Source organism: Oculina patagonica, chromosome 3 (assembly GCF_052425735.1).
Source record: "Oculina patagonica isolate OP01 chromosome 3, crgOcupat, whole genome shotgun sequence".
Lineage (NCBI taxonomy): Eukaryota > Metazoa > Cnidaria > Anthozoa > Scleractinia > Oculinidae > Oculina > Oculina patagonica.
In genome coordinates, this window is record NC_135760.1 from 17,762,917 (window position 1) to 17,785,601 (window position 22,685).

At 38.4% G+C, this 22,685-nt stretch overlaps 4 protein-coding genes and 1 pseudogene across 5 annotated transcripts in view; all 5 read right to left on the minus strand.

The window, feature by feature from the left end:
- LOC144645382 (uncharacterized) overlaps positions 1–18,710 on the minus strand; it is a 52,733-nt gene extending 34,023 nt beyond the window's left edge. Inside the window, exons 1-2 of one of the 2 annotated variants that reach the window (XM_078504950.1) lie at positions 16,645–18,710; positions 16,149–16,528 (exon numbers count right to left, since the gene is read on the minus strand). In XM_078504950.1, coding sequence (XP_078361076.1) covers positions 17,658–18,710 — 1,053 coding nt within the window. In that variant the 3' untranslated portion in view covers positions 16,149–16,528; positions 16,645–17,657. Of the gene's footprint in view, positions 1–15,280; positions 16,529–16,644 lie in introns of those variants that run through there. The other variant, XM_078504949.1, reaches the window with a different exon arrangement.
- LOC144645386 (uncharacterized) lies at positions 4,139–5,751 on the minus strand (annotated as a pseudogene).
- LOC144645388 (uncharacterized) lies at positions 8,338–10,058 on the minus strand. The gene has a single exon (XM_078504958.1). It carries the CDS (start codon positions 9,389–9,391, stop codon positions 8,375–8,377), a length of 1,017 nt encoding a protein of 338 aa, XP_078361084.1. The 5' UTR covers positions 9,392–10,058; the 3' UTR covers positions 8,338–8,374.
- On the minus strand, positions 13,664–15,182 carry LOC144645685 (uncharacterized). Its single transcript, XM_078505240.1, has one exon. It carries the CDS (start codon positions 15,038–15,040, stop codon positions 14,015–14,017), a length of 1,026 nt encoding a protein of 341 aa, XP_078361366.1. The 5' UTR covers positions 15,041–15,182; the 3' UTR covers positions 13,664–14,014.
- Positions 18,711–20,700: 1,990 nt separating the features above from the next.
- The window catches only part of LOC144645328 (uncharacterized), a 49,224-nt gene continuing 47,239 nt past the window's right edge, over positions 20,701–22,685 (minus strand). Inside the window, exon 2 of the mRNA XM_078504868.1 lies at positions 20,701–21,616. The gene's annotated coding sequence lies outside the window, so the exon portion shown is untranslated. The remainder of the gene's footprint in view (positions 21,617–22,685) is intronic.

The following is a 22,685-nucleotide window of genomic DNA, read 5'->3' on the forward strand; positions in this document are numbered from 1 at the left end:
TTTTAATGGGCGTGAAAATCTTGAAGTTCAAGATTTTAATAGGAGTCAAAATCTTGAAGTTCAAGATTTTAACGGGAGTCAAAATCTTGAAGTTCAAGATTTGAACGGGAGTCAAAATCTTGAAGTTCAAGATTTGAACTGGAGTGAAAATCTTGAAGTTCAAAATTTTAATTGGAGTCAAAATCTTGAAGTTCAAGATTTTAATGGGAGTGAAAATCTTGAAGTTCAAGATTTGAACGGGCAGCAAAATCTTGACGTTCAAGATTTAAATAAGAATAAAAATCTTGAAGTTCAAGATTTGAACTGGAGTCAAAATCTTGAAGTTCAAGATTTTAACGGGAGTCAAAATCTTGAAGTTCAAGATTTTAATAAGAATAAAAATCTTGAAGTTCAAGATTTTAACGGGAGTCAAAATCTTGAAGTTCAAGATTTTAACAGGGGTCAAAATCTTGAAGTTCAAGATTTTCGCGGGAGTCAAAGTCTTGAAGTTCAAGATTTTAACACGAGTCAAATTCTTGAAGTTCAAGATTTTAACAGTAGTCAAAATCTAGAAGTTTACGATTTTATCGGGAGTCAAAATCTTGAAGTTTAATATTTGAACGGGAGGCAAAATCTTGAATTTCAAGATTTGAACGGGAGTCAAAATTTTGAAGTTCAAGATCTCAACAGGAATCAGAATCTTGAAGTTCAAGATTTTAACAGGAGTCAAAATCTTGAAGTTCAAGATCTCAACACATGAGGAATCAAAATCTTGAAGTTCAAGATCTCAACACATGAGGAATCAATATCTTGAAGTTCAAGATTTTAACGGGAGTCAAAATCTAGAAGTTTCCTTTGGAGGTTCGAGAAATCGAAGTCCCGCCGTATTTCAGTTAACCTAGTTGATCAATGATAAAATTGCAAACGCTGGTTAGGATCGGTACCTTTGACATTTTGAGCAGTCACATTGTTAACGAAATATTCAAGAATATCACTTTAATATCATAAAGGGTAATAATTTTGGATCACTACTCTTTTCTGTAACCGCTTTCTTTCAACAACCTTTCAAGGGATAAATTCCGATCCCTGAACTTTCCCTACTTTTCAACAGAACTGAAAAATGAAATCCCTCATCTTATCCTTTGAATTACAAGTGAATTTTTTTGGTGGGTTTTCGTAGCATTGCTTCTTACAGACTTTTATATTCATTTCAGAAAAGGGTTTGAAATTTGATAATCCTCTAGAGGAAGCGTTGGTGAAGAGGATAAATGTTAGCTTTCGTTACGTAAAGTTTTGTCAATTTAGCGAAAAAGAGACTAGTAAACTCAAATATTTGTTTTTTACCATTTGTTAGTGTTAGCCCACGGTCACGGATTCCAAAAGCTGGTGTTGTTACGTTACTGTTGCGTTACTCGCGTTATGATTACATCATCTGATCTCGAGTTCCCGGATGAACTCGTGCTCGTGTAATTCCTTGAGAATAAAATAGTCAACATGGCCGCCGGCGTGTCCTCATTCATTCATCGATAGAACCGAGCATAACAGTGTCACGTGGCCAGTGTTGTTTCGCTCGTCTCATTGATGTTCTCTGCGCATCTTGTGAATGAGACCAAGAACAAGTAGAAACGACGAGTTGAGATCCACGTATGAGAAACACATCGCAATTTCACTTAAGATGTGATAAGGCTCGCCTGGTGCAAGGGACCACTTTGCATAACTTGCCACACGATACATTGCAGTGAAAGGCTCAACAATAAGACCTGTCGTTAAATCGACCAAGGCTAAAGCGACGATGAAATACGTAGCTCAGTTGTGTACGGAAGCATTTGAGAGGATCTTTGAAGATAGTGAGTAGTAACAACACGTTACTAGTGATTGTTATTGGTGAGAAAATACCCAGGATGATGCCAGTATTAAGGTGGGTGTAAAGAAGGAAGCTGTAGTCTTGTGATGATGAATTAGACGGCAAAGTGCTGTTATTCATGGCGTCAATGAATCGTTAAAAAGCTCTTAACAAGCATTCCTTCGACGTGAGATGCAATGTGTCTGGATGTAAATCGACAGTTCTTTGGTGGCTAAATTGTAGTTTACTGTTTTCTTATCATGAATCCAAAAGCAACCTTTGCAATTGTGGTACAGTGTTTCGTTTGCTCGAATGAAGCCCGGACAATTCTCTTAATTACAATCATTAAATCAAGAGGACCTCGCCAACAAAATAATTTGATTAACAAATCGTATGGTGGAGAAACTGTCGGACTGTCGGTTCAAATAAGAGGGAAAAACTGGGAAGGACATTGAAAACTTTAACAATTCGGTTCCATAACTTTTCCACTCCTATCTGTCTTTGGACTTAAAAGACACTTTCAAAATTGCTTTCCTTTCCTTCAATATTTGTTCTAAATTCAACGTTTATTTAAAAAGCAGTTTGAGGTCAAAAAATGATAGAACGATCAAAAAATGTGTAAGGTTTTCATTTACTTTTCTCAGGTGTTACGTCCTTTTAAGGAACACATCACTTGAATGATCAGACATTTTAAATGGAAACTGACAAATAGAATAAGCTTTGTTTATCTCCATGAATTACAAGTGACATTTTGGCTAGCCCATCATTACATTGCCTCTTTATATTCATCCTATTGGAAAAGACAGGTTTACATTTAATAATCTGTAAGAAGACGGTTCGTTTGGGAGTTATGGATTACAGCTTCCGACAAGTTGACAAAGCACACACAGACTCACACACTCGCTTATTTACAATATCGCAGTTTTGGACCCGCCTACGGATTCCCGGAGTCATTTTCGTTTAAGAGGTTTGTTCGTCGCCTTCGCTTACACGGGATTTTAGGCAAGAAAAACCTGTTTGAGAGACTAGTGTTCCAGGTAAGTGTAAAATGTGACGTGAGGCATGTCTTAATTAAAGGCGAAACTCGGGTATTTTATTACTGCTACATACGAGCATCTCTTCAACGCCGAGAATTGAAAATACCTGAACAGTTCAGGCCTGCGAATATCATGCACTGTTACTACAATCATCACATTAGAGAGGCATGCAAGGTCAACCGTAGTGGTAGAGCACTATGTCTGCCCGGCCTATGTATTCTATGAATTTTTGGCTTCTTGGTCCAATTTTAGTTACGCGCTTTTATGAAGTGTGCGAGTCAAGAAATTTCTCAATAGCAACAATAAATGGCAAACTCAATCAACTCACAATCAGTTATGGATCAAGCTCCTTGCATCAATTGTTATAGATCAGTGACAGTCTTAATATAAAACTTTCCCCACTTTAACATACATTCAAGTAGATCACAAAAGAATAAAACGTCAACACCTTAAAATGTGTAGTTTTGAATCATATTTGCAAAAAAAAGTTACAACGGTGAAGGGAATATACGCAATGTTCCCTTGAATTATATTACTTAATTGTTTTTGAGAAATCTTTTATGAACGACGTCGAGGAACCTACATATTGTTTTTAGCTTTCTTTTTGCAGGAATGTTTTTCAGCTTCCTCTGTCCTAATTCACCTGCCACTACTGAACATGTCCTTCCAGACAACTTGATGGGTAAATAAACATTCAACGAAGGAAAAGTATAAACACATGTCACCTCTGTCACTCTCGCATAACAAAACCATTCGGTTTTCGCGTTCATCATAAAGCTACGAGAACGAAAAACATTCCTCCAGTGTGATCTTGTTATTGATATATTAAGTTTACTGCTGAAAAGGGATGGACACACACACCAGCACACTAAATGTGATGCACAAACATGTTTTACCTCGATAAAATAAAATAAATTTAAATTCCTATCCTGCACCATTGCTGAAAATTGCTTTGGCTAGAACCATCCCAACTGTAAAATCATATATTTTTATCTTATGCTATTAATTAGAGTTGAGTTCCTTTTTGTCTAATTGCTTCCACCGACCATTATTTTGAAATATTTACTGGCGAATATTTTTTGCTATAGTTCAATGGCGTTATCCACAACGCGCCTGTTCAGGTAGCAATGAAATATTTTTTTCCTATCAATATCTGTTCAGGTAGCACACTGCCAGTTTTATAAAAAGCGGTATAGGAGCCAATTTAGGGAAGGGCTACAATCATTGACAAAAGTCGTTGGCCCACCCACCCTCATCCCCCCGTTTCAATGTTGGATAGTACAATATGCCTAAACTCCCCGTGCAGTGCGTTTCAGTTTGTGATCGAGCAAAAGTAACCAGCAATTGAAGGCATTATTTTTTTGCATGCTACGCAACATTGTAAAGGGGGAGAGGGAAAATTACTTCACTTTTTCATGTTCCAAGTAAGCCAAAACAGCAACTGCGCTAAGGTTTTGTCAATGATTGTAGATCCAAAACAAAGTGTGACGATGTTTCAGAATTTTGTCATTGAACGGTAACATTATCCATTGTCCTTTCTTCTTCAGTGGCTTCGGATGCGACTTGATTCGCACGGCAGGTGAGCACTATTTTTAACGACCTCCGCGTATTTTGTCAGTCTCCAGGCGTAGATGAACGCATCGGATGCAACCTTAACGAACATCATTGCGTCTCCAATAGTGATCGCAGCAGACAAGTCAAGCCTCTCTTGTAGAGCTTCTTGCTTCGTGTAAAATAAAATATGAACTGTAATGATATGAGGGAGAGAGCACACGATAAGAATTCCTGACAAAATCAAGATTACAGTCGTAAATTGTCGTTCGCTGATTTTGTTCGATGGAGGCTTACCAATTTGTCCATCCGCGTCACGACTCGCTAAGGTACGCCTGCCTCGAAGCCGACAAGATGCTTTGGCAAATTTCTGAAACGACCTCAAAAGCATGGCGGAACTGATAATAAGCAAAATTGTTATTAGTGTCGAGTGAAGATGAAGATCTACCCGAAATAAGACGTCTTTGGGAACTCCGACGAATTGCAACAGAATAAATCCGGTGAAATACCCCATTGAGAAGCCAACACATGCGAGGACCCTGCGTGTTGTCACGACTGAGCGATAGTGGTGCGGGTATGTTATGGCGATGAACTGCGTCAAAATAAGACCAAGAACGAGCAGAAATGAAGAGTTGAGTCCCACGTAAGACAAACTACTTCCGATTTGGTTCAAGGTGTGGTAAGGCTCGCCTGCTGCAGGAGACCATGTTACATACCTTACTACACGACAGATTGTATGGAAAGGCTCAATAAACAGACCTGTCGTTAAATCGACCACGGCTAAAGCGACCATGAAATACGTAGCTGGTGCACGGAAGCATTTGAGAGGATCTTTTAAGATAGTGAGTAGTAACAACACGCTACTAGTGATGGTTATTGGCGATAGAATTGCCAGGCAGATGCCAGTAGCGAGCTGAGTGTAAAGGAACAGTCTGTAGTCCACTGAAGAAGAACTAGACAAAGTGTTGTTATTCATTGCGTCGAAGAATCGCCGAACTTTAACAAAAATTTAGTCTTTCCTTGTGCAATTTGTCAGGATCACTGTAAGCTGATCTATTTCTGTCTGATTTTTAAGATGTAACTGGCTTTTGCAAATTGTGCGGAATCTGCGTCCAGTTTTGCTCGACAAAAGCCTTAACAATTCCTTTGAGTTACATTCAAGAGAACTCTGCCAACAAGATGATTCTATCGCCTGATGATAGGGGATGACTACGCAGCTGTCGGTTTCTGTTTGAAGACGAAACAAATGCAATATCGCGGAACACTTAAAGACATAACTTGTCCCTTAGCTTGCGATGAAATATAACCAATGAGAAGAGGTAAGAAGAAAATCTTACTATAGTTTTCCACACCAATCTCTGCCTTCACAGGACTGCCTCGTAGTGTTGTATTTGAACTAAAAGGCAGTTTAAAAATTGCCTTCCTTGCCTTTATTTTTTTCTGAATGCAAAGTTTACACAAGAACAACGATATATGTCAAGAAAGTGATAAAGTGATCAAAAAGTGTTTAAGGTTGTCATTTACTGTTGGCAGATGCAATACCCTTTTAAGGGATAAATTTCTTGAACTGCTGTAAATTTTCAATAGAAACAGACAGACTGAACTTGCTCTGTTTGTCTCCAAAATTACACACAAAATTTCGGCTCAATCTTTCTTTACATTGCTACGTTTATGTCTAATTTGAAAGACAGTTTTAAATCGGGACTGTAATTTGTCATCAGCTACCTTTTAAAATTTCTTCAATTTGGCGAGATAGTCGAACAGTTTATCACCTTGAATGCAATGTACCAGTTGTCAGTTTTGCCCATGTTCACTAATTCGCGAAGCTCTGGATGGAGTAATGTGGTCAATACTGTTTGTCTTCTCGAATACAAAATATAATATGCTTGGCAATTCATTTTAATCTGAACAAGAAAACCGCATGAAAATCACCACGACCGGTTACAGCCGTTTCTTTCTTTTCCGTCCTCTGAACCAGTTGAACGAGCAGATTTTAACCCGAAAAATAACTGGACAGTTCCTGGCTGGCGATTACAGACGTATGGTATCGTTCGATCTCAGTTACGACGAGAATCTGACCAGAGAGACGAGGTACTTAACCATTTTCACAGGGTACGATGTTAGTCCTAACTATTCAAAGGTTACCACTGGTCCCTTAACTGTGTGCTTTTTGTGACTTAGTGGTATGGCGTACGTTCTGCACGGCCTGAAATTGCTTTTACAAAGTGTGCGACTCACAAAAAAGTCTCCCAAAAACAGCATGCTTTATTGAATTACGATAAGTTATGGAAAAAATTCCTTGCAACAATACTACATATAGATCAGAAGTCTTTCTATACTATTTACCTCAATTCTATATGTTCTGTTAACTTAAACATACATTCAAGCAAGCATGCCAAGAGAAGAAAACGTCATCCCTTAAAAATGAGTCATTTAAAACCAAATTTTCTATAAAAGAGTTGTAAGAAAGGGAAAGGGAAGAAAAAATAATACATTTGGTTAAATAAAATTATAAACATGATTAAGATTCCTTAAATAACTATTAGTTGATGTTCAGTAACCTTTCTAACTGTACTAAGAAAAACTGTCCAAAGACTAGTAATGGCTACCTTTTGTTTTCATATTGTTTTGTTTTTCATTCTTCGACAGAAATGTTTATCATCTGCCTACGTTCTAACTTGCCTGCCGTTCCTGTATAAACAAATCATTCCAGACAGCTTGATGGGTAAAGGAACATCAAGCGAAAGAAAAGTATAAGCACATCTCTTCCGCCCACCCATAATTTGGGAGTCCTGTCACTGCTGCATCAACCACTAGTCCGTTTTCGCGTTCAGAGAGTGAAATGAAAGGAACAAATTCCTCAGGCGTGATCATGTGGATGATATTACCAGCTTACTGCTGAAAAGGACCATGGGGAGAACTAAATATCACGAACATTATTTATCACGAGTAAATAAAATAAAAGTCCTAACCTGTGCAATTGCTGAAAATTGTATTGGATAGAACATTCCAACTTTTATAATCATTGATTTGTAATTCTGCTCTTAAGGTGGAGTTACTTAATGCTTAGTGGCCGTTAGAACGAATGAACAACGTCACCCTTAATTATATCCAGGGCCCAATAATGGAAGTCTCGGTCTCTCTTGTATCCCAGAAAATGTGTCGTTAAGGTTTCCACCTTTTTTTATTTTTAAATATGATGATAAAGCATACTGGTGAACATCTTAGCTGTAGTTTAATGGCGTTACCCACAGAGCGTCGTTCAGGAAGCAACAATAGGGACTTTAAGATACCTGGACGGCTGACCTCGAGGACGGTAGAATTTCGCGAGGAGGACTGGGCCGATGTCGACGTTCTTGGCGGGAACTTTCAACGTTAAGAGCCGGCGTGTGTGAACGGAGGACGGCTTCGTTAGTGGATCAATAATTCCTTAGCCCAAAACATGCGAAGAAAAAAATGTGGCGCTTCTAGCCCAAAGTCTGGGACCAGAAAGCACTATTTTCCTTCACAGGGTACAAATTCCAAGTGAAATTTTTGTAGAAACACAAGCAAGAAAGTTCATAATTTCACGCACGTGGCTTCGCCATCAGCGTTTATGCAAAGCACAGCAAATATATTCGCAACCGCAAATAAAACTTGACTTCTTAACTTTTTATCAGTACCAAACCAAGAATACCATACAGGACCACCTTACAAAGTAACAGAATTAAAAACTAATGAGATTTTTAAACAAAATCATACAAAAAGCACTCCCGTTCATTGGTGGACGGCAAAACTCTACTTCTCACGTCCTCGACAACAGCTGGACGGAGCTGGACGGCAATGTGCGTGGAGCGGGCATGCGCAATATAGGCTACACGCGAAAAATTACTTCCGGCCAGCCGTCCTCGAGGTCAGCCGTCCAGGTATCTTAAAGTCCCTATTGCCAGTTTTATAACAAGCGACAGGATGTTTCAAAATTCTGTCATTCAACGGTAAAATTATTCATCGTCCTTTCCTCAGAGGCTTCGGATGCTACGCGATTCGTGCGGCAGGTAAGCACTAGTTTTAACGACCTCCTGTATTTTGTCAGTCTCCAAGCGTAAATGAACGCATCCAATGCCACCTTCACGAACATCATCTCGTCTCCAATAGTGATTGCAGCAGATAAATCAAGACTTTCTTGCTGAGTTTCCTGCTTCGTGTAAAATTTGATATGCAGTGTAATGAGATGAGGAAGAGAGCACACGATGAGAATTCCTGATAAAAGCAAGATTACAATCGTAAACTGTTTCTCGTTTATTCTGTTCGCTTGAGGCTTGTTTGAGTGCCCACCGGTATCTTGATTTTCATTGCTGCGGACGCCTCCAACCCGGCGAGATGTTTTGGCAAATTGGCGAAATGATCTCAAAAGCAACGCGGAACTGATTATAAGCAAAATCGTTATTAGTGTCGAGTGAAGATGAAGATCCACTTGATACAAGGTTTGTGTAGGAACTCCAAAGAACTGCAACAGCATGAATCCAGTGAAGTACACCAGCGACAGGCCAACGCACACGAGGACCCTGCGTGTTGTCACGAATGAGCGATAGTGGTGCGGGTATGTTATGGCGATGTACTGCGTAAAAATTAGACTAAGGACTAGCAGAAATGACGAGTTCAGGCCCACGTAAGACAACCATTGTCCAATTTGTTTTAAGGTGTCATACGGCTCGCCTGGGGTAGCTGTCCATTTTATATACCTTGCCACACGATGCATTACATAGAAAGGTTCAATGAAAAGACCTGTCGTTAAATCGACCAAGGATAAAGCGACGATGAAATACGTAGCTGGTGTACGGAAGCATTTGAGAGGATCTTTGAAAATAGTGAGTAGTAACAACACGTTAATGGTGATGGTTATTGGCGACAGAATAGCCAGGCAGATGCCAGTAGCGAGCTGAGTGTAAAGATACAGTCGGTAGTCCACTGAAGAAGAATTGGCCGAAGTGCTGTTATTCATTGCTACAATAGATCCTCAAAAAAACTATTATCACTTAGTCTTTCCACGTAAATTGGAAAATGTTGGTTGTTACGTTGCAGTTTGCAGTTACCAATCATAAATTACAAATAAACTAATCGTTTTACAGTCGATTTTTGATTGCTTCTTGTAATTTTAAATTAGTGTCCAGTTTCGCTAAACGAACTTGTCCAAATTTCCGTTTCTGCTGTTCGGTTAGGAGAAGCTTAGTCTCCCAAAAGAATATCACTGCGTCAAAAAATCGTCAAAGACTATAACCAACATGTAGTCTTTGCTTGTACAATAAATTTGTCAGGATCAGTATGAGCTGATTGTGCGGAATTTGCGTCCAATTTTGCTCAAACACTTCCTGACAATTTTCGTGAGTTACATTCAAGTGAACTCTGCCAACGAGATGAATCTAAATCGCCCGATGATAAGCGATAACTACGCAGGTGTCGGTTTCTGTTTCAAATGCGAAACAAATGCTATATATCGACCACTTGTTATGTAGACATGTCTTGTCCCTTTGCTTGTGAGGAAAAAAATAACCAATGAGAAGAGAAAAGAAGATAATCCAACTGTATTTTTCTACACCAACTTCTGTCTTCTTAGGACTACCTTTTATCGTTGTTATTGAAATAAAAGGCAGTTTAAAAATTGGTTTCCCTGCCTTTATTTTTCTTGAATGCAAAGTTTACACAGGAATAACGATATGTGACAAGAAAATGATAAAGTGATTCACAAGTGTTCAAGGTTGTCAGTTAGTGTTGGCAGATGCTATACCCTTTTAAGGAATGAACTACTTGAACTTCCAAATATTTTCAATGGAAACTGACAGATTGAACGTGCTTTGTTTGTCTCCTTAATTAAAAAACAGAATTTTGGTCAGTCTTTATTTACATTGCTTCGTTTATATTCATTTTAAAAAGAGTTTTCAATTTTGGGTTGTAATTTATCAGCTTCCTTTCAAAATTTCTTTAATTTGGCGCGTTAGAGAAACATTTTATCGACAAGAATTCCGGACATGTACCACTTGTCAATTTTGGCCCATGTTCACTGATTTCCGAACCTCTGGCTGACGTAATGTGGTCAGAACTGTTTGTTTTCTTTTATTTTCCCGGGTTTCCTCTCCACTCGAAACAAAAAAAAAATGTTTGGAAATTCACTTTAATCTGATTTTGAAGAACCGCAAGAAAATCTCTACGATCAGACGGTGATCATGAGCAGTTTCTTTCTTTCTCTCTGAACCAGTTATACGCGCGAAACTGACTTGATGTGATTTTACAAATTTATAATCAACAAATTGTACATGAAAATCTTTCTCCCGTCTTGTGTTTTTGCCGCTCAATTCGTTACGTTCATCCGCGTTGGCTTATTCTTGCACTGTAGACACGATTTAAGCAATATAAAATAACTGCCCTTATCTGCTGAGTGTACACCTCAGCCAAATTTTGCCGTTTCCCTTCTGAGCGTGACATGGAGTTACATCTACACCCGGGAAACTCTTGTAAATGTACAACGAGGATGCTCGTTGAATTTGGGGAGTCACAAATTCGTGTATCGGTATTATTACTTGGATGCTTAACGTCAAATTTCCATATTCGCTCTTGGCCCGGTACTTTTTGCATAGTTTTTACGTAGTAAAGTGATTCATCTAAGCTGGAAACTAAACCATATTGGGGGGGGAGGTTGAATCTGCCTCTTTCCTCAATTTCTCCCGGTTTCCCATTGTTTAGTATTCCACCTTGGGAATCTCACTTCGTGATCTCTCTTCCATCGTTTCCCGTAGAGTTCCCGCTCCCTTTACTCATAGTTTCCCGCCCGGATAGCGTGGTTTGCTTGTTAATTAAAATTTACCCGCTTAGTTTCTGTTTATCTGTCTATGTCGAACAGCTACAAGAGTCGCTATGCATGGGGACTAATCCTTGTGAAGGAAAAACTCTCCCAGGGCACGTGTGCTGCAGGATCCTGCAGGTAAAGCACACCCATTGCACAACTAGGGTCAGCCGACCGGGGGGGGGGGGGGATTTTTCGACACTCTACTTGGTTCTTTTCACATTTTAATAACACATGTACATATATTGACAGGTTAAAAGTCTCAAAAGAATGAACAACCAATTTCCAAACCAATTTCTTCTAAGAAAAATTCTAGAAATTGTAAACAAAACTGTAAGGAGTTTTTTTTTATGTATCTAAAGAATACAAAAGCAACCCTTGCATTATCTACGTACGATAGGTTCTTTTTTTTTCGAATATAGTCAATGACATCATGGCAGAAAATAATTTTATGCTTTACTAATAGCGGTACAGCTACCGCTATGTGAGAGGTCAATAATAAAGTAAAAGGTAAAAAAAATAACTTTCAGGTTTCTTATTTGCCATAAAAATAAATGTTTTATACATTTTTCACATTTCAGGCGTATAATGACAGTCATGTCATCTTATACCATAAATCCAATATTAATATTGATATTGCAAGATGTAGGCATTCGTATGTATACAAATGTTACTCGTAAGTATCTACATGTACGTGCAATTGTTTGTAGATGGCATGTCACTTCTATGTTAAATCGTTTACATTTGTATTTGTATGTATTCGTATCAAAATGTTACTCTTATGTATCTACTTTATATCTGCCTAGAATGTATCCGTTTGTAGGTCGTATATGTCACTCCTATATATACATGTATAACGTAGAGTGATGTTTAGTCATGATCATAACACAAGTCGTTGAGGTTTTCAATATTGGTCATTTTGTCATTAATTTTTACTTTATACCCATTTCAAAATGAATAAATGAACAGTCGGCGATTAAACGAAATTCAAACTTCTCAGTTAATACGCCGACTATTGCTGGCACCTACTTTTTTTATCAACCACTCTTCGGTTTTCTTACTGCCCAGAACAGGAAATTAAAGCAAATGATCTTAAGATGTGTTACAACAAACAATACAATATTTTGAAAACAACAGCGCTCCTTTAAGTACTGCTCGTGACATTGGACTCTGTCTTACAACTGATTCCTCTTGATGAGATAAAATGTCAATATCAGACACCATTGAAGGTTGTGTTCGAAGCGACTGCAAAATAACTGCTTCAGATGACAACACCCCATTATAAATAAAACTAGTTGTACCTATCGGTAAGTGCCAACGAGCGAAATACTCATGTTTGTTCATAAGAACAGATATTGAATGGTTTTTGATAGAACTGTATTTGAAATGACCACTGATATGGTAAAATTGTATTTTAGGTAATATGCGAAAAAAAGTGCTATTTCTCTGGTGTTCATAAATGACACAGGCTTGATAGCCTGCGTACTCTTTTAAACACACTAAAATACGTACACAGATGTTTTTTAAAAATAATTTTCAGTAATCAGAGACAGTAATGCACGGGTCAGATTTCAGTTTCGCATGCGAAGTGTAATGTTCAGTTACGCAAAACTTGAAAAATTTGAACAGAAAACAAAACTTGAACGGTCAAGGATTATTTGAAGACAAAATTTTTATTCAAGTTAACATTACATTTGCCGTTAGAAGCAAAAAACGTTTGACTTTCTTGTGTGTATGACATGCAGTATAAATTTTAGTGAGCGTCGCTTTGAATTGATGTTATTCCTACGCGGAGCGAAAATGCGTGCCAAATAAAATATAAACGGTATTCGATTTGGAATAAATCATTGGTCAAACAATTACTATAAACACAATCAACACTAAAAGGAAGCATTTACCCGACTTCAGCATTCTCATAAGTCAAGAAAACTCTATTTGAAGTCAACAGTCCGCTTTTGATTTTCATGTCTCTCTTCGATCGTAAATCGACCTAAATCAAAGGACTCCAAAGTCGAAAGATTATTTCATCGCTTTGAAGACCTTGATGTTCATTTTTTCGGCGGTCGAATATTCTGTAGGGTATTCTCTTTCGATTTATAATTCCCTAAAGGTGTATTTATCGGTAAAGGGATGAATGACCACATTGAAAATTTTAAAAGCGAGCCGCGTGGACGCCATTTTGGTCATTTGCTCTCTAGCAAGGAGTGAGAGACTGGGAACCAGTTGGGAAGAACAATACAACCCAAATATGGGGTTTACTTACACCCAAATATGGTAAAAAAAAGTCCCTTACGCAGAACTTAAGATTTTTTCTGCCTATACACTCATACGCACACGGCTCTATGATTCTGCCGCCTCGACAGCCTCACCTCTTGGCTCGGCTGTCTCGTTGGCAATAATTATATCCAAATCAGAATAAATTCAGTCGTGAAAATGGCAGTAAATTTTAGTGCTTCATTATTCTACTGATATTCAATCAGTCACGCTTAAGTTATCGAAAACAACTAATAATCTTAATACGGTATCACATAAATGAACCAGCTATACAACGAATAAAGGGCAATATAATTGAGCCCATTTTCAAAGCTTTAGGTCTTTTCGAGGTAAAAATTTCTGCTTTCTAATCACTAGAACGATTTCTGGGGAACACCGTTACCATCTCCAAACATTTAGCGCCCTAAGCCAGAATTTCGATAAAAAACACATCAGGCATGAAGAGGTCTTCCTGCTAACGGTCGAAAGTAATTTGCCGTCGATCCTAAATGTGGTTCAGGGGCGACGGCAGGTTCACAGTTCCTTTTGCTGAAGAGGAAGATTGTCCATTTGTATGGCTTCACTGGCTTCTGATTCATCTTGATTTGCACGGCAGGTGAGCACTAGTTTTAACGACCTCCGGTATTTTGTCAGTCTCCACGCGTAGATGAACGCATCTAATGCCACCTTTACAAACATCATCTCATCTCCAATAGTGATTGCAGCAGACAAGTCAAGCCTCTCCTGTTGAGTTTCTTGCTTCGTATAAAAGCTGATATGAACTGTAATGAGATGAGGAAGAGTGCACACGATAAGAATTCCCGACAAAAGCAAGATGACAATTGTAAACTGCCTCTCGCTAATTCTGTTCGTTAGTGGGCGATTGCTTCCCTCTTGATTTTCGTAGCTTCGGGCGCTTTCAAAACGACGGGATGCTTTCGCATACCGACGATATGACCTCAAAAGCATGGCCGAACTAGCTATAAGCAAAATCGTGATGAGTGTCGTGTGAAGGTGGAGATCTACTTGCAATAGTGTGAATGTAGAAACTCCAACAAACTGCAACAGAACGAATCCGGTGAAGTACACCAACGACACGACAACACACACCAGGACTCTACGTGTTGTCACGGCTGAGCGATAGCGGTGCGGGAATGTTATGGCGATGAACTGCGTCAAAATAAGACCAAGAACAAGCAGAAACGAGGAGTTGAGGCCCACAGAAGAGAACCACATTCCAATTAGATTTAAGCTGTGGTACGGCTCGCCTGGTGAAGGGGACCATTGCACATAACTTGCAACACGATAGATTATAAAGAAAGGCTCAATAAACAGGCCTGTCATTAAATCGACCAAAGCTAAAGGGACAATGAAATACGTAGCTGGTGTACGGAAGCATTTGAGAGGATCTTTGAAGATAGTGAGTAGTAACAACACGTTACTGGTGATGGTTACTGGTGACAGAATAGCCAAGGAGATGCCAGTAGCGAGCTGGGTGTAAAGGTACAATCTGTAGTCTGCAGAAGATGAATTGGACGGCAAAGTGCTGTTGTTACTCATGGCTATATATTCGGTTGTGTTGTGCAACTTGACGCAACGTCTTAACGAAATAAAGTTCCTTTGAAGTAAAATTCAATCAAGATGCAAGTCGTCGACCTTTCTTTTAATTGTCTTGTCTTGTATCCTTAGGAAGATACTTGCAATATATCAAGATGCAAGTCGTCGACCTTTCTTTTAATTGTCTTGTCTTGTATCCTTAGGAGTATAGGAAGATACTTGCAATATATGTACATGTATATATCGCTGCTTCGACGCTGCTTTCTTATACCTTCTGGGAGAATACTTTTATCAAAGAAAGTAAGTGATTATTGAGAAGCTGCTTTCAAATCGGAAGAGAAACGTCTGACATCAACTTCTTGAAGGGACGTTCCTTGAGTCACGGTTAGATAGAATGATAGATAGAAGTTTACTATGCAAATATGATTAGCTATTATTGTTGAGACTAAAAGGTCAAGCGCTACGACAGCTCACAGCTAGTTTACAGATATTACACATGAAATAAAAATAGAATAAAATTGCTAAAATTAACATCATGTCAATATAAAAAGAAATTACAGTATTAACACAATATTGAACTGTTGGTTGTGTTTAATTCTCAACTATATCACCACCTTGGAAGTTTTTTACTTACATATGTAACTAAACGTCGAATAAAGCATCTCATTGAATTATTAATACATCGAGATGTTCAGTGATCCACACCATTAAATTTGAATGATTGCTTTCGTAACACGAAATCGATATCATGATTTGGAATACTTAATGAGAATCTTCGGTGTGGACCCACTACAATCAAGGGTGATCAATAGCAGAAACAGAAATTATTATGTATGATCAGAAACCCATAAGGGTTAAAACGTGTAACTCCCTATGATTCGCATTGTACAAAGCGTTTGCACATTCGTTTACACTAAGTACCATATTTGGAAAATCACGAGATACATTTAACCAATAAAAATTACTATATTTGGATTAAATTCACAGCGCGCGCTAGCGCTAGCTCGCGCTCGATGGCGTAATCTTGTTTTTGGTTGAATAAAGTTAAATTTGGTTAAATTTTCCTGTTTCATCTTCATGAAGTAGTCTGGAGAACTTCGCTTCAATATACTTAATGAATTTCTTTAGTTTCTGTAAGAAATTTACGGCGTTTAGGTCGAAATTCAAGCAACTTACCGAAACACCAAAAATTATGTTGCGTGTGTCATTACGTGTGTAAAGCATTCGCGTACAGATTCTTCGTGTTTCCAAATATGGTACTTAGCAAAATGGATATTCAAACGCTGTGCGCGCGCGTTACACGTTTCAGCCCTTATGGGTTTCTGGTATGATACAATTAAACGTCTTCTAGACAACAAGCAATTTAATAGTAGAGGATCTAAGTAAAGGAGTACACCCCCTCCCCCCGTTTTCCACTTCTGGAAACAGAGGGCGCAGCTTGACTCCAGTCCTTCCTAATTTAGCACAAGAAAAAAGTCTGTATATGTATACCTCGACCCACCTCCTAACCCCCTTCCCACCCCCTCCCACTTCTTGGAACAGAAATGGCGCGGTTTGACTCCAGTCCTTTCCAATTTTTCCACAAGAAAATGTCTATATATGTTTACCTCGACCTAACTCCCACCGCATTAGGTTCTTCTGGATTCTCCACTGACAGTCTCTACTATTATCGGGCGTGAATTGAAAAAAGCAGATGATCACAGATTTTTTCCGCTTAACTTTTATTTTCTTTTGTGCTCTTTACATAGGTGCAATAAATGTTGTTCTTTTCTTTCATGTTCTTTTGATACACTTGACGTGCATGATGTCAAAGGACCTTTATATTGTTTTGAGACCGTTTTGTTTCAATCTTAAACAAACCGTTTATCATCTGCTCTTATTTCAACTCACCTGTCGGTGCTGTACAAACAAATCCCTCTAGACAACCTGATGAGTAAAAAATATCAAGCGAGAGAAAAGTATAAACCGTTCTCTTGAATGCACCTATAATTGCAGGAATCGAACACTGGTTTGTCCTACTAGCTATACTGCTAATTGGTTCTATCTTCCGTAAAGCGAATATAACGACTACTAGAAAGCAAGTGTTGAGATATGAAGATCGACATGATGCTAATGTTGTAAATAATAAAGATGGTAAATTTTAAGCTCGGTAATAATAATGCTTATGTTGTGACTGGCGGTCTGAGGAAGACAAGCGTTCCTCGGAATGGAAAACCAATGTCAGCAACATGCATAATGCAACACTGGCATAATAAAATAAAACTCCTAACCTTCATCATTGCCTAATTAATTTCCTTTTAGATGACTAGAAAATCTCTTCTTTTAAATATTATCGTGGATTTGTAATGCTTCATTCTCCTTTATAATTAGAATCGAACTTTTCTCATGCCAAATGAGCGTTAACATGAAAGAACTAATAAAAAAAATTTGGACGAAGCCTGATTAGAGCCCCTTAACTGATAGCTAGCTTATAATGAACGTTTTGGTCCCTCTTTAACACATCTCAGGAAATGTTGCAACAAACAATGTTTTCAAATTCTATTATTCTGGAATCCATCGCTGTGTGTCACTGAATGTCCTTCACCTATTTCTTGGAACCTATAAAAGGACTAACTTGATCCTAAACATGATTTGACGAGATTTCAGGATTCTGTTGCTGAAAAGTGAAATTATCCATCGTCCTTGCTTCAGTGGCTTCGGACGCGACTTGATTTCCGCGGCAGGTGAGCACAATTTTTAACGACCTTCGGTATTTTGTCAGTCTCCACGCGTAGATGAACGCATCCAATGCCACCTTCACGTACATCATCTCGTCTGCGATAGTGATCGCAGCGAACAAGTCAAGCCTCTCTTGAAGAGTTTTTTGTTTCGTGTAGAAGCGGATATGTACTGTAATGATATGAGGAAGGGAGCACACGATGAGAATTCCAGACAATAGCAAGGTTACAATCGTAAACTGCCTCTGGCTTATTCTGTTCGTTCGAGGCTTGCCTGACTGTCCGCCAGCGTCTCGATTCTCGACGCTCCGCATGCCACCAAGACGGCGAGATTCTTTGGCAAATTGATGAAATGACTTCAAAAGCATGGCGGAGCTGAGGATAAGTAGAATCGTTATTAGTGTCGAGTGGAGGTGAAGATCTACTTTAAATAAGGTTTCTTTGGGGTCTACAACAAACTGCAGCAGAATGAACCCGGTGAAGTACACCAACGAAAAGCCAACACAAGCGAGGACCCTGCGTGTTGTCACGACTGAGCGATAGTGGTGCGGGTATGTTATGGCGATGAACTGCGTCAAAATAAGACCAAGAACCAGCAGAAACGATGAGTTAAGGCCCACATAAGACAACCATATTCCAACTTGGAGCAAACTGTGGTACGGCTCACCGATTATAGGGGACCATTTTACATACATTGCCACACGGTACATTACAAAGAACGGCTCAACAAGCAGGCCCGTTGCTAGATCCACAAAGGCTAAAGCGACGATGAAATACGTAGCTGGTGTACGGAAGCATTTGAGAGGATCTTTGAAGATAGTGAGCAGTAACAACACGTTACTGGTGATGGTTATTGGTGATAGAATCATCAGGCAGATGCCAGTAGCGAGCTGGGTGTGAAGGTATAATCTGCAATCTGCTGCCGAGCAAATCGACGGTAAAGTGCTGTTATTCATGGTTTGTTGGATCTTGCAAATCTATTACCAATTAGTCCTTCCACGTAAAATTTAATTTGTCAAGGTCGGAGAGAGCCAAACAGTCTTTCGGTTGTTGCGTTGTAGTTTGCAATGGCAAATCTTGAATTCGAAGAACTAAACCCTTTAACAACTAATTCGTAATTGCCTGTTGCAGTTGTGAATCAGTGTAAAGCTTTGCTAAACCAAATCCTGAATTTCCACTGCGTTCCTGTCAACTAAAGTCTCCCAAAAGGATACCTGTAGCCGAGGAATAACATGCGAAAAGTGTGCAGCTTTCTGTGTAAATATGTTTATCACATGAGAAGAACAGCGTCGATCGATCCGGTATCGACAACTTAAAGACCGGACTGTAGTAGTGTCACTGCTGGAAACTTCACCGTCCTAGAAAAAGATCGATCGAACTGTGCTTTTCCACTCCGATCTTTGTCTTTACAAAGCTACTAGGTTTCTTTTTAATTATACGTCGTTGAAGTGTTCATATTGTAAAGAATCTCAAGATTAATTTCCAATTTAATCAATACCTTGGATTCTCCGACTCAACTGAGCTTCGAGCTTTGAGGATCTATAATCTGTGTTCGAGATCCAGCCTGCAAGTTCAATTAAACGACCGCTTGTTAACGTTTTTTCTTTGTAAACTCTTGGCGACGCTTTGTGGTGTAATTACAAGTCTCTGTCATCTAGAAGACGTTCTTCCGTTTCAGAACCGTTTTTAAATGCAACGTTTGATCACAAACAACGACATATGACAGGAAAATGACAAAGTTATCAGGAAATGACCAAGGCTGTCATTTACTGGTCGCAGGTGCTACGTCCTTTTAATGGAAAAACGTCTTGATTTTTCTGAAGTCTTCAATGCAAACTGTCAAATGAAATAAACTTTGTTGGCTTTCTTAATTACATTATAAAATTTAGGCCAGTCTGTCTTTACATTGTTCTATCTATATTTTCTCAAGGCAGTTTAAAATTCAATAATAAAGCAGAAATAGTCTTGTTAATTGTCAGTTTTCGTTATATAAAAAACCTTCCAATTTGTCAATTGTTTATTTAGTTTTAAATTTGGATATTAAAAAGCAAGGATTGAAAAATATTGTTCTATCGTTGTTACCAGTTGGCGATTTTTACACTGATTCAAACGTTTTCGACAAGTTAGAAAAATCTTGATTGTAAATAATCTTGTTGAAATAATCTTCGAAGTTGTTCGGCCGACATGTCTGGAAAAATATGGTAGCAATGTAGCCTTAAGTAAGGGGACCACAGAAAGAAATCAAAATTTATGTCCCGCTGCAAGCGTGTTAAATTGTACATCGAAATACTTCTATGTCCATCGATGGGACGGTGTACTGTCGCGGCTGTTGTCTGTTTTTGCCTTAAATCGTGTTCTAGCCTGTCCATCCCTGACATAGCCCCTTTAATTTTTTTCATAACATTTGTTTCAGTTTCTGATTGGCGTTAAGTGTTTACCCAGCCTTCATAATGTTCACACGGTGAAGACCCGAAACAAGGAATTCAACACGTGTGAGGACTATACAAAATATTCTGCATGGTCATTGTGTGCTAGTTTGTTTTCTTAGGTGGGAGATGGGGTTAGGATACGGTCAAAGACCTGCCATTATTATTCTTGGCATGTATATGTATGTATGTATGCATGTATGTGTGGCCCTTTGAGGCTAACTGGCCTTTACCCCATTTCCCTATACATCATGCTTATGACTATAAAACACGCATACACCATTTGTTAAACAGAAAACAAGAAACCTTTTATTCAATAAGGATGAACCTCAAATACAGTATTTATTACTGATCAGGTCTCTGTGAATCTGTCTCGTCTTTCAACTTACAATTATTTTATAATCTAGCTCTACATATTAGACTAAACACAGGTATTATATGTGCTTTATTTACTGTCAGGCGGTGTAGGTCACGTCACGCTTTCGCAACATGCGACACAATTCAAATATGGCATTTGTATCACCGAAGTGGAGAAGAAGCTGAAAGAACGCGATCACGTGACCCTATCCAACACTGCCTTATGTACCGTATTATAAAGAGCCTCGTCTACAATAATATTTGTAATTGTCAGTGTGACTAGTCTTGAAACATAGCTAATCAATTAATACATATAAACTCTTTAAGGGTTGATTCATTTACAATACTTTTTGACAGATCGACCTCGATCACAAAAGACATTAGTACAAAATTTATAAACACTTTATAGCAAGTCTAAATACAGTTAACCGAATGGTACTTAGCATATGTTATAAAGACACAGTTCCTAGTCAATAAACCTCCTACGGATCGGAAACCGTAAATATTTTTTTGTGTAACCGAGTGACTCGTATCATTGTATGTCACAGGAAATCAATTCATTCACAATATCTAAATTCTAAATGTCTTAATGCATGCTTTGTGTTGTTACCACGATCTAAATTCAAATATCATTCAAATTCTATGTTCACAGTGTTAAAATAATAAAAAAAGAGGTAAACATAAAGTTACACTGAATTCTGCAATAAGTGCACCCAACCTATTTACACAAACTTAAGAGTAAAAATTAATAAAATTTGAAACATTAAAAATCAGTGACAAATACCAGGTGCCTTATTCTAGAAATTACTCCAGCATGTGTCCTCATTTTGACATTGGATGTTACTTCAAAGTCAGTAAACTGAAGGAAACATACCAAAGCCTGTTATTATATCCTGTTATTATACTATAGTGTTGGTCCTGCTTTGAGAATATAGTTTGTATGCCTACTTTTTTACTTTTGTTTTTTTCATTGACAACGTAACTACAATTGGGTGAATATACTCTGTAGCTTTAATTTGTCACAGTTCATTGTGACTTGTCTTATAGTAGGCAATAAATTAATACACATCGCTGTTACACTATTGGATAAAAGTCTCGATGCATTGTTAAATCGTCCCTAAATCTGACTTTACCGTGTAAGTAAAATAATTTCGTGTTCGCTAAGGAAGCATACTCTTAATGAGCTGATTTGCTACACAACTGCAATGTTTCGCGACGATTTCCATTTCTATATCCAGAGTTACATCTAAGGGAACCTTAACTAAACCACTACAGATATGAACAAAAATTCACTTGATCAATCTAAACTCTGTGCTCGATTCATTGTTTCAATATGAACTAACTAGCCTGAACCAATGACAACAATCAAAGCTGTCTCAAATAACAGACTTAGCGTATGACTTTTACGCGATTCAAACTTCACTTCATTAAACAAAGTAAGGAACATAACTGCAAAATTTGCCTGACATTCCGTTACCTTAGTAATGCTTTGTTTCAGAACCATTTTGGCAACGAGAAAAATCTCTATGGTATATTTAATCATAAAATGTAGAATTGAATAAATAGTAATTTGCGTGACAGGCATTTTGTATTTTGAAAGTTGAAAACTTGCTCAAAGTTAATAATCAAGGAGCGTTGACAACTACGAGCGTAAAAAAACGAGAACAATCAAGGTACCATCCACTCTTCTTTACTGCCGGAACAAGCTTTTGAAACTGATAATCACGCAAGATTGTAATCAGTTTTGAAAAGTTGGTTGGAACGGTCCACGTGGCTTTACAGGCAAACCGACTGTACAGAAACAAACAATATACTTGGAGGGGTGGCCACCATAGAGGAAGGAACGTTTGCTCCGAGCAAAATGCACTTCGAACAACAATGTCAATAACGTCACATTTAAAGAGACCAAACCAGAAATATTTTGTTGCCGTCCGGTTCATTCTCCACTGGATATACCTACCGGGAGAGCTGTATACGATGAGAATCACGTAACCACAGCCAACAGCAATTTTGCCAAAAATTTTCGCCAAGAAAGTTTTGATATATCGATAACCTAGGCATCTCGTGTGTCCTGTCGTAGTCCGATTAGCACGAAGATCGTTCACAACAATGATAAGCGGCTGTTCTTCGTCTCCAGGTTCCTCATGT